The sequence below is a fragment of the Trachymyrmex cornetzi genome, unplaced genomic scaffold, assembly GCF_001594075.2.
Source record: "Trachymyrmex cornetzi isolate Tcor2-1 unplaced genomic scaffold, Tcor1.1 scaffold127, whole genome shotgun sequence".
Classification (NCBI taxonomy): domain Eukaryota; kingdom Metazoa; phylum Arthropoda; class Insecta; order Hymenoptera; family Formicidae; genus Trachymyrmex; species Trachymyrmex cornetzi.
The window spans coordinates 348,448-360,558 of NW_017295839.1; the positions used below are offsets into that span (position 1 = coordinate 348,448).

Below are 12,111 nucleotides of genomic sequence, written 5' to 3' on the forward strand. Positions count from 1 at the left end.
TAACTTTTGCGATTGTTCGTAACAAATATTTGTAATTGAAAACGTTTTAGACACTTTTTCATTAATCTCATTTTATTGTTATTGAGCTAAGGTCTTATTTTTGGAAAATAATGCTTATACTGTAGTATGCATTGAGCTTTGCGCATGAAAGAATTTGGAACAGGAATAAATTTTAAATATTAAAGAAAAATAAACATCATAAATAGAGATTAAATGTACCGCACAATGGAAATAAGATAAAATTTATAAATATGTCATATCTATATTTAATATGCGTTACGTTTAATAATCTATGTCTAATTTTTTTATTTCTTTAATATTTATAATATTACTGTTATATGCATATTTATGATAATATTTATACTTAATATTTATGCACAAGGCCTTATATTATAGATTTTCATATACGATATAAACCCTCGAGACTATAGACCCAGAATAAACTCTAAATATATCAGAACGAGACTAAATAACATAAAGAAAAGAAAAAACCATTCATCTGTCCAAATCGTGACATTTATCCAAATGAATTTACAGCTACGTAATTTGCATTCAAGTTATAACTATTACAAGAATCGTCTCCTCCGATGATTCACCCGCAATACTCATCGCGCAGTCTCGTTAAAACGCGCGGGAAACCACCGACGTCGTCGAGAGTCGCAGGAAAGGTTCTGTTCGACGAACCATTTTGTGCAATCCTGACCGACCGCGAGAAATTCATTTGAAAATATTTTCGGCCGAAAAATGCGCTAGAAGAGGGAAAAGGATGGATAATGTGAGAGTCAGCTGAATTTGGCGGCACAGCCCGATCAGCTGATTGGCGGACGGCGGTTTAGGCGCGAAACGCCGGCATGGGAAGCCAATCGCGATACAGTCGAGATAATTTTGCTCGCGTAAGGTGCCAGTGTTTCCTGCTTCGTTCTTTAGAACGGTTCCTGGCGTCGTTCGTTATCGTCGTCATACGTCGTCTCCTTCGCCTATTGCCGTCATCGTCGTTCCTGAGCATCGGAATCTGGTTGAAATTGTGAACTGAGAATACGATTTTCGATAACGATGGCATTGCACGAATCCACAAAAGAAAACATCCGCAAGCACCTAGAGGATATATCGTTACACGTAAGTCGATTTGTCTCCTTTTTCCTCGTTCCTTCTTCGGACCGAAGCTCTTTCCATTGCACAGCTTTTTCTGTCCCTATTTTTCCAGATCAAACATTTTATTGTCAGTTTTGCCACACAGCTTCGTATCGTCATTATTACCAAATAGCGTGAGTGGAAAAATCCATCGAGTTGTAAGATCGTCTTTTTTGCTTCTTACATGATGTTTTGACGCAAGAAACGGCTGCGTTTCTTTGAAATAGAACGAGCATGCGGTAGATGAGTGAAATTTCTGGTGATAATTGAAGTAAAATAATTGATATATGAATATTTACATATGGCAATTATTTAAATTAGCAGTTTCACTTTCATATATCAATCAGTTATATATATATATATATATATAATGTACAAAAAAATGATGTCAGCAGTATTATTTTAATTGAAAATAGTTTTTATTAATTCAATAACAGCTAGTGTCAATGAACAAAGTAATTAAGACAAGAGCATGACGTATTTGTATTATTAATAATGTTATGTATTAACAAAATTATTTTCAATTAAAATAATTTTCTGAGAATTACGATTTTACATGTAGAAATGTATAATTGGTCAATGTATTATTAAAATGAATTCTAAATGGAACATCCTGTATATATCTCATTTCACAGCCATGCTATTTTTTTTAATATTTTAACTGCGACAATAGGGGGTTTTTGCAATAACGTGGATCCAGATATGATGAATGCTAAAGTCACGTTATCCCTTTCTTAATTGTTAAGAAGAAGATAACGTGACCTTAGCGTTCACCATATCTGGATAAACGGTATTACAAAAATTTTCTAATATCTTGATCAAAATATTTCGGTTTTATTTCTCCTGTTTTTTAAAATCTCGTTTTTAATAATATTATGGCCAATTTGAAATAATATTTTCTCTTTAAGAAAATGTCCAGAGAATTAAAGATTAATGTATATTGTATTTATATTTTAGATGTGTCTCCTACATTTTCCGCAAGTAGAATCGTAATTCCAAGAAAATGATTCTATCGCAATTATCTTCCTTCTCCGCCATGGAATAGGCTCTTTTCTACTTTCCAATAGCGGTTATGTTTTCAGACACGTGTCTGCGCGAAACATAGATCTCCGTCGTTCATTAACACGATAGGAAACAAGAAAGCATTTCGCAAACGCATGAAGTGTTTCGAAACACAGAAATCATTAACTAATGATGGAAAGTAATACGATGATAATTGCGTTAAAACACTTACACGTCGAGACACGATGTCACACACTGGCGAATGCATTTAACTTGTGCGTATATTAGCTATATATATATATATATATATGTATATGTATATGTATATGTGTATATATATATATATATATAAGTAGCTGTATGTGTTCTTATGTTCAGAATGTCCAGTGTCTTTCATCAGAATGTTTTATTATTAAGTATATTTATAATTTTATATTTGATGTTATCGTCGTCAGTAACCTAAGATGAATGAAGAGGTAAAAAATTCATTGCATTATTCTCATTGATGGAATTTTTCCACTTTTTCTGGATACTTCTCTAGGTTATGAATATTTTTGAAATCTTCATAAACACTTCTCACTCGTTACAAGAAATATGTTAATTTATGTATAAAGGAACAGCTATGTATGTATAATCAGGATAAATTCAGTAAATTCTTCTAAAATTTTCTCCTGATCCAGATAAAAGTACATACTTGGATTTGTTTGTTTTACAAATTACGCAGTTTAAAATCTATGCGATATCTAACTCGAAATAAACTAAACATATTTGAATAATTTAATTCAAAATATTTCTTAGTATAAGATATTGCTAAAATTTTATTTATTATTTTGTCGCCTGTTTTTATATTAAGAATATTTTATATCAAAATAATGTCTGCTTATTAGAAGTGTTTTCTATTTTTTGCATGAAATTATGCAATCCTATTTCTATATTAATTTTCTTTGCGTTTCATTCAATTGCGGAAAAGAATTTTTTTAATTATAACATATTAAGCTTAGAATACATTGACATTCGCAATAATTGAATTGATAAAGTGATTCATAAAATGTGACAATGTTTCCTGATGATGACAATTTTTATATGTACAATAACGTAGTGAAGACATATAATTATTTCTTTATTATATTTTCTTACAAAAATTTATATTGTATTACATTTCAATTTTAATCAACAGTATTTTTTTTTGCAGACATCACCAAAGAAATCATGCATTTCTCCAACTATTTCTCAGGATCATGGTTTGAAAAATGGGGTAGGTACATCTTACTTATATACCAGTTTTGCTTCTTGATACATTTGATAAATTTTCAGTATTGACTATGTATATATCAGAACATGGCTTTAATAAAAACAATATATTTGTCGCTTGTCAAGACAAAAGCTGTACTAATATAATAATGAACTTAATATTTACGAAAGGTACAACTAAAGGAGGACTTTAATCCAAAACTGGAGCCACTGCTCCAGGAAGGCCCAAACCGTTTTGTAATTTTCCCTATTCAGTATCCTGATATCTGGGATATGTATAAAAAGGCTGTAGCCTCTTTTTGGACCATAGAAGAAGTATCCCTTCACAAGGTATAAGCTCTTAAGTTATAACTTTTTTTTCAAGATATAAAAATATACAACTTGAAAACTTAACATATCGAATAGCTTAATAACTAAAAAATTTTTAAATAAAAATAGACTTTAATAAATATTATGTATTAACCCCCAACAATGAATTCTTGTAATTGTTACAGCAAGACAAGAAGGACTGGAATGAAAAGCTAAATTCCGATGAGAAACGCTTTATCTCTCATATCTTAGCATTCTTTGCCGCTTCCGATGGTATCGTTAATGAGAATCTGATTGAGAGATTCAGCCAGGAGGTGAAAATTTCCGAAGCACGTTGTTTCTATGGCTTTCAAATTGCCATAGAAAATATTCATTCTGAGATGTACTCTTTGCTCATTGAAACTTATATTTCTGATCCAAAAGAAAAGTAAGAATATATTTGACATACATTTTTTTACATTTATATATTATATGCAGTATTACTGTGGCGATCGTGGCGTAGATATGAGAATGTAGCACAGCTGCTTTTGCGTCAAAGATTTAGGGTTCAAATCCACCCAGAACACAAAAATTTGATTTGATCGCCACCTTTCTGAAGGCAATGGCAAAACCACCGAGTGTGAGCCGGCGTTCAAAACTAGATCCCATGTCTCAGTAGATATATGCATCGATTCCCCAGCTTAGGGGAATTACAACCTAATTCCGAAAAAATCATTGTTTCGAAACTTCGTCTCCAGAGGAGGTCCATATCGATTTCATAGAGTCATTGAATGGAATGTAGTATTACTAGAAACTTTTACATATACAAGATGAGCAAAAAGTATCAGACAATCTAAATATTTTAGAAATAAAACATTTGAGAAAAAAACTTTTTAATACAAAAGTTGTAAAGTTTCATCAAATAAATCCAACGTTGATACCCATTTAACCTTGAACATAAGTATAAAAAAATTCTAATAATCGGTGATACTTGAACTTTATCAATCCATATCTCAAAAAGTATTTAACTGAAAGAAATTTTATTGTAGTGTTTTAAGAAGATATCAATGTCAACTAAGAATATTGAATAGAAGTTACCATTAAAAATTTTAAAGTTGACTTTAAAAGCTCATACCTGTGCTCAAGGTCAAATGAATATCGCCGTTTGATGCATTTGATGAAATCTTACAACTTTTATATAAAACTTTTCTCAAATGTCTTGTTCTCGAGATATTTAGCCAATCTGATACTTTTCGGTCACTTTATGTACTTTTAAGTCGTATATAATTTGCATCTTACTTTCATAAAATAGAATAATTCATTTACTTCTCAGCTTACACATTATTTTTATATTTATACTGAATTTATATTTATGTTTTAAGTATATTATTACTGAAATTACATTGATGAATCTTATTTCCAGAGATTTCTTATTTAATGCGATTGAGACACTTCCTTGTGTGAGGAAGAAGGCTAATTGGGCATTAAACTGGATCAATCATGAGAGTGCTACGTTTCCCGAACGTGTAGTCGCATTTGCGGCGGTTGAGGGTATCTTTTTCAGTGGCAGTTTCGCAGCTATTTTTTGGCTAAAGAAACGAGGAGTCATGCCAGGTCTCACCTTCAGCAATGAACTTATCTCGCGAGACGAAGTCAGTAAATTAGTTTTATTTTATTTTTTTTATAATAGATTATTCAATTTTTATATAATAAATTTTATATTTATCGTTTATTTTACAGGGATTACACTGCGATTTCGCCTGTTTAATGTTTAAACACATCGTACAAAAACCATCGTTTGAGCATGTGAAATCAATTGTAATGGACGCCGTAGAAATTGAAAAGGAATTTTTGACGCAAGCGTTGCCAGTTGAACTAATAGGAATGAATCGCATATCCATGTGTAACTACATCGAATTTGTTGCAGACAGATTATTCGTTGCATTAGGATTTGAAAAAGTAATGTATAAAAAAGCTTATGAGTTTATTTTAATATTTCCTAATGTTTTTATTTTATATAATGATAGATACTGATAATTTCGTAATAAAATTTTAGATCTTATTTTAATTTTATTTATTAAGAGGTATAGAATATCGTGATAATTCTAGGTTTACAATTCGGAGAATCCGTTCTCTTTCATGGATTTTATCTCTATGATGGGTAAGACAAATTTCTTTGAGAAAAAAGTAGGCGAGTACAAGAAGTTCGGAGTCATGGAGGAAGATTCTAAAAAGAAGAGCACGTCAAGTGTGCTGTTTGGTGCAAAGTTTTAATATAAAAGGTTTGAATATACAAATAGTATAAAACGAACAAAAACTGTTATGTACTCCTCGAGAGAAAAAGGATATATTGGTAATTCCGCGACTTCGAAATAATTTTATAATAATGATAAGCTTTAAGACAAAAATTTTTGACAAATATTCTGGAGACGAAAAAATGTTTGTACAGTGTTTATAGAATATATTGTAAATTGACGGCATCAATAAGAAAGTTAATGTAAATGCATTTTTATATATTTTTGCACATCAATTACAATAATTTTCAGTTATAATTTCCAAAATGCTATTTTATAAGTAATATGTGTTTCGAAAAAGTATAACTTTAATTTATAAAATTGTTAATGTAATTTTTTATATTTAATTCTTATTGTAATTGATAAACGAAAAAACTTTTAGAAAAAAAAGTGTACAAATAATTCTTCTAAAAGATACTTTTTTATAGTGCCGTCGAATTGTTCAACAAATTGCGTTTGCTTAAATTTTAAATGTGTGTGTACAGAGTATTAATTATATATATAAAACGAATTCTAATTTATTATATAAGAAACTAACCGTGATATTTTGTGACACTTTCGGAACATGTCTTTTTACGATTCGATTGCGATTTTATAATTGAACAAATCAATTAAACAATTAGGTATTGATATTAAAAGTTTTTGTCATGTTAACTGTTCTCTGTTATAAAATCTTATTGATGACATATCGAAAAAGGACTACATAATTTTGAATAAATAACTACATATAAATATTATAGTCTCGATTACTTTAAACTTAAAACAGTATTTGTATAGTAGATAAGTCTGTAACAACTGTGCGGCAATAAAATTAATTAAGAAATAAAGCTTTCTTTAAACTTTTATTATGATTATTTTAAAGAGTCTAGAAACGAAAAAATTGTTTTGAAAACAAAAAGATAAAAAAGTAAAAAGGACTATACATAGGAATTGAAATATGGCAAAACAATGTTTTATTTAAAGATAAATATATCTACAATGTTAGTATGTTAAACAAGCAATTGTGCGTATAGCTGTTGTTTTACATTTGTTCATTTAGATCATCAATTTGGTTGTATAACATTACTTATGTATATACATATATTTAATGTTATGATTATGGCATAGATATGTGCATCTGTTTTCGAAAGATTCTAATCCGATCAGAAATATTAGATTTTTATCTAATCGCCGCTTCTCGGAAGACCGAAAAGATCTTATCAGATCTGTAGATTAGTTCGAAATTGGCGTTTAATTATAAATCCCCTGATGGCTATTATAACTATATAAACTGTATGTTAGTTCGAAATTAGCATTAAATTGTAGGTCCTATGACTGCATAAACTAGAAATGATGCACATCACAGATATAGATCCATATATATATATATAGAAAGGAATTATCATCTGGCAAGAAATTACAAAACTGAAGAAAAAGACATGTATGTATATATAAAATATTCAAATATGATAAAATATAAATTGGTAACTTCACATATAATATTCACTAGAATAGATTCAATAGATAGATATAAAAAATATACTTGCTTGTAGAAGCTCATGTGTAGCAATATGCTATGGGATTATCAAGGTAAAGATACTTCGAAACCTTTTTGTAATTTATTGAGGTACTGCTTGCGGCATACCATGTTCTCGGCTGGTCTATTATATGGCAACCAAACTGGCTCTCCCACGAAATATCTCTTTGCTCTTATATAGTTCTAAAAGTTTTCTTAGAAATTAGAGATCCATTTATTATATAGAGATTAGAAATTTATTTTACATTTATTCTGAATATATTAGAGATTTGTTTAATATCTATTAAACAGAAAAAGGATATTTCTTTAAATGTTTAAACGAAGATTGACAGATGAAAAGAAATAAAATATGTCAAGGGATCAGATGTGAAAAGAATTCGTAAATATTCTTACGTTAGTGTCCAGAGTGAAACGATGATAAATTCCACTGGGTATGATTAATAGATCGCCGGCTGTTACTTTAATCCGGATCCATTGATCATCCTTATCCCGCACGTCGAAATAGCCTGAACCATCCAGAACCAGTCGTATCTCCTCGTCAGTATGAAGATGTTCGGTGAAGAAGATTTTTAACTAAAAATCATTCGGATGGAGGAGTATTAATATAATTAGATAATGAAACATACGGTATCAATGAAAAATCTTAATATTTTTCTAATGAATAATAATAATTATAACTCTAAAAATAGAGATGATATCTTTTGTACCTTCTCTTCGTAATTTTCTAAGCATTCTTTGGAACATGTTAACTCATCTTCATAAGTGTAACTGCGTTTCTGGCGTAGTTCTTTCAGAGTAGCATCTACATCATAATTTAGATGATTTATCTATAAAATAGATTGTATATGATAACAAATACAGCATAATATGATACAGTAAATTTATGTTACTCGTAAAATTCTATTCACTATAAACATGCACGTCATTTTTTTACAAAATTTATATTTTCATTTTTATTAAAATAGTATGTATTATAATGTACAGATATTAAAATAACATTAAATACTAAATAATAATATGAAAAATAACGAAGGTTTGTAAGATTTATAACTGAAGAAAATTATATAAATAATCAGATCCATCTTATATTTATTTTTAGTTGTACTTTTTGGATTCAATTTAAAGCTAAAGGCTAATAACAAGCATAAAGAGTATATGTGTCAAGGACATATCTTTTAGAAAGAAAACGAAGAGAAATATGGACATGTCACAATATGTTATATAATATATGTATGAGAATGTAAGCGATGTTTTAGCATTTAACAATATAGAAAGTGATGTTATTATAAATATATATACACATTAAATTCATATCAACATTATTCAGCTCCAATATCAGCTGATTGTGACTGGATATCGAGATTGGTAATAATTACATATCATCTTGTCAATGTGTTGTCAAAATACTCGGCTTAAACGGGGACGAGACAGCATAACTGTTGATATCATCATAGTGGAAGAATACCATCAGTCAAAATAAAATATTCGCAACAAACGATCTCAAAAATCGGCATATTTCTAACCTCAAAATATTCCACGCCCGTTGCGGCGAACAGGCTATCCAGCGAAACATATTCTGGCGGTTGCCTATGGTGTTCCAATCTTTGATCAGCATCGCTGCTGTCCATATACCAAGCGCGTACCATAGTCTCTCGTTCGAATAATAATAGAAATCGACGTTATTCCGAACAGTCCGAACAACGATGACGACACTGGAGATCGGACTTCAGCATTTTAACCAGATTGTATGACGTAAGCAATTATCAGATTAATGCCACTCAACGATAAGGAGATGTAGATGCGAATTCCGAGAAATTTCGAGAAATACGATGAATACAATGTTTATCACCTTCACCGATAATTTAAAAGAGACAAACTTTAAATGAGAAAGGATTCTTAAAGACAAAATCCTGGTAAGTCAATTAAAAGAGTGAAAAAATCATCCGTTTTTGGGCCTTCAATTTTGTGACTGAGCTGTGTGCCAAATTTTACCTTATAATGAAACTTAATCACAGAAAAGTTTCAAGTTGGGGTGACAATTGTTATCAGAGTTGTGGCGGGGAGAGAAGGAGGGTGGAATCATAGTCCGTTATCGAATTATCATAGATCTGTGAGAGCCGGTATTTTAAGAAAGTTGATCTAACCGGGTGTATATCATTTAACCCCCCCCCCCATCGCTAATTGGCTAATTTAAGATTAATATAATCTCATTAGTAAAACGGTTAAAAATTACTAGAAACCGGCCAATGTGGGTGGTGCATGCAATTGAACTATGTGCAATGCGCGATGATCCAACCGATGAAGCTAAGATCAATTCAACATCACACTTATTCAGATATGATTTTAAGGTGATTTGGCATACGTTGAGTCCAAAAATTGATAGCCCAAAAACAGGCAAAAAAAACCATCTTTCTTCAGTCATTCTTTATGCGTGCATTATGTAGGATTTTTATGCTATAAAATCATATTTATTTATTATTTAATGCTGTTATTTTATCTATATTTATTATATGAACATTCTATAGAGTATACAAAGAAAAGAATCAATTTCAGCATATTTTTTTCTTCTAATAATTATTTTATTCTAATTAACAATTTTATTCTTTTAAAAATAATTGTAAAAGAATAAAATTGTTAATTAGAACAAAATAATTATTAAAAGAAAAAAATATATATGCTGAAACTGATTCTTTTTATTAAGAACAAAAATATCATTCTGTTTTAGTATAGCCGAAATTAAAACGTACTATCATCCAGCTTTTTCCTCTTTTCTAAAATATCGATATATTTAGATCCGCACATCATACATATTTGAAAAATTTCGACCTTTTTGCGAAGGTGCATTATTATGTTATACTTACTAATTTTATATATATAGTATTATTTATATATTTTATTATATTTAAGACTAGCTACTAAAACGTCTATTTTTTTAAATATTTTTACTCAAGATGGATTCAATTTTGTATCAGTTTATTGAAGCCATCACATTTGTAATGTTAAAACAAGAGAACTTATATGGAGAATTGAAACTTTTCTCATCTCGTACGGAGAAGACCTCGTATTTCATTGACAATATAATGACATCTATTATAGAACAAGTCAAAATTTTAGAAAGCAATCTGAGATTCAAGTTGTATAATATTAAGATATTTACTGAAGACAGTTGTAATCTTGAAATAAGGAAAAATATTCCAATATTGGCCAGATGTTACAACTATTTGTTATTGAATACGAATTTTTCCTCACAGCACCTTCTCAGGAAGGACATAAGATTCGGCCACGTGGTCGGTATATGTCCCACTCTTTCAGTTTATCTCTTCATACAGGTAATTCATATATTAGTAACAATATATATTTTATATTAATAAGGATTAATAATAAAACATATCGTCTATTAATAAGGATTAATAATGATTTATAAATAATATTAATTTTCTGATTGCACTATAAATCTGTATTGAACATGAATATATTAAATATATATCATATATTGAATATATTTTTTAATACTATATTTGATTTTTTATTCTTATTTAAATCAATGCATGTATAGAATGTGGTTGATTGGATTTTAATATTGGTGTTGGTATTATATGACACAAAAATGTGAGAAATACGTTAAATATTATGTCATCTGTAATTTTCTATTACCACAATTTTGACATAGCATATAAAACATTGATATCATTATGAAAAAGATCTGATTTATTTCATTATTGAATTCCATGGTTTATGGGTACGAGATAATAGAATTATATTTTATAATGTATTTTTTATTGAGTATTAATTTAAATACCTATCCAGCAAACACAAAGTTGCATGTAACGTACCCTTTAGTTGTAATTTCCCACTCAACAATATAACTGTAATATAACATACGTGTTATATTACAGTTATATTGTTGAGTGGGAAATTACAACTAACGGATACGTTACAAGTAACTTTGTGTTTGCTAGGTACTTATTTAGTACCTTTATAACGATAAAAAAAAATTGTGTTGAATAATAAAGTCGAAAACAGTTTTAGATTTATTTTATATATTTTTATGCACATATAAATGCATATATAAAAAATAATACACTTATGTACATACGTGTGCGTGCATGCGTGCGTGCGTGCGCCCGCGCGCGCGTGTATACGTGTTAAAAGTTTCGGAATAGCTAATTACTTCAGAAATTATTGGTTTATTGGAAAAATGTTTCACAAAAGTTGTAGGATTTCAACAATTTTATTCTTTTAAGAACTTTTACAATTAACTTTAAAATTTTTAATGGAAACGCCCACTTTTTATTCAATATTCTTATAATTGACATCAAGGTCTTTTCAAAACACTATAATCATATTTTGAAAAACCTTGATGTAAGCTACAAGAATATTAAATAAAAAGTAGAATTTCCATTAAAAATTTTAAAGTTCACTTTTGAGGAATCTTCACACTTGCTTTCAAGGTTAAATGGATATTGTTGTTTGATGCATTTATATGTATATGCAGAGAATGGAAAGTTACTTTTTAAAAGTAACAAGTTACAGTTACTAGTTACCGATTTTTAAAAGTAACTCGTTACAGTTACCGTTACTTGAGAAAATAACTTTTCGTTACTTTTCCGTTACTTTTTTTTAAATCGA

At 29.4% G+C, this 12,111-nt stretch overlaps 2 protein-coding genes across 3 annotated transcripts; one reads left to right on the forward strand and one right to left on the reverse strand.

The window, feature by feature from the left end:
• Positions 1-533: 533 nt before the first annotated feature.
• RnrS (ribonucleoside-diphosphate reductase subunit M2) lies at positions 534-6,095 on the forward strand. Of its 2 annotated transcripts, none has more exons than XM_018521993.1 (7): positions 534-1,116; positions 3,326-3,388; positions 3,556-3,714; positions 3,879-4,120; positions 5,096-5,324; positions 5,413-5,631; positions 5,782-6,095. In XM_018521993.1, exons 1-7 carry the CDS (start codon positions 1,054-1,056, stop codon positions 5,944-5,946), a joined length of 1,140 nt encoding a protein of 379 aa, XP_018377495.1. In that variant the 5' UTR covers positions 534-1,053; the 3' UTR covers positions 5,947-6,095. The 2 variants fall into 2 exon arrangements, with proteins under 2 accessions (XP_018377495.1, XP_018377496.1); XM_018521994.1 differs by lacking the exon at positions 534-1,116 and adding an exon at positions 2,516-2,609.
• Positions 6,096-7,428: 1,333 nt separating this feature from the next.
• Positions 7,429-9,251, reverse strand: Adi1 (acireductone dioxygenase 1). Its single transcript, XM_018521999.1, has 4 exons — positions 9,006-9,251; positions 8,190-8,309; positions 7,876-8,055; positions 7,429-7,665 (listed from the first exon to the last, which is right to left on the reverse strand). The coding sequence occupies exons 1-4, from the start codon at positions 9,126-9,128 to the stop codon at positions 7,531-7,533; spliced, it is 558 nt and encodes a 185-aa protein (XP_018377501.1). The 5' UTR covers positions 9,129-9,251; the 3' UTR covers positions 7,429-7,530.
• Positions 9,252-12,111: the final 2,860 nt, after the last annotated feature.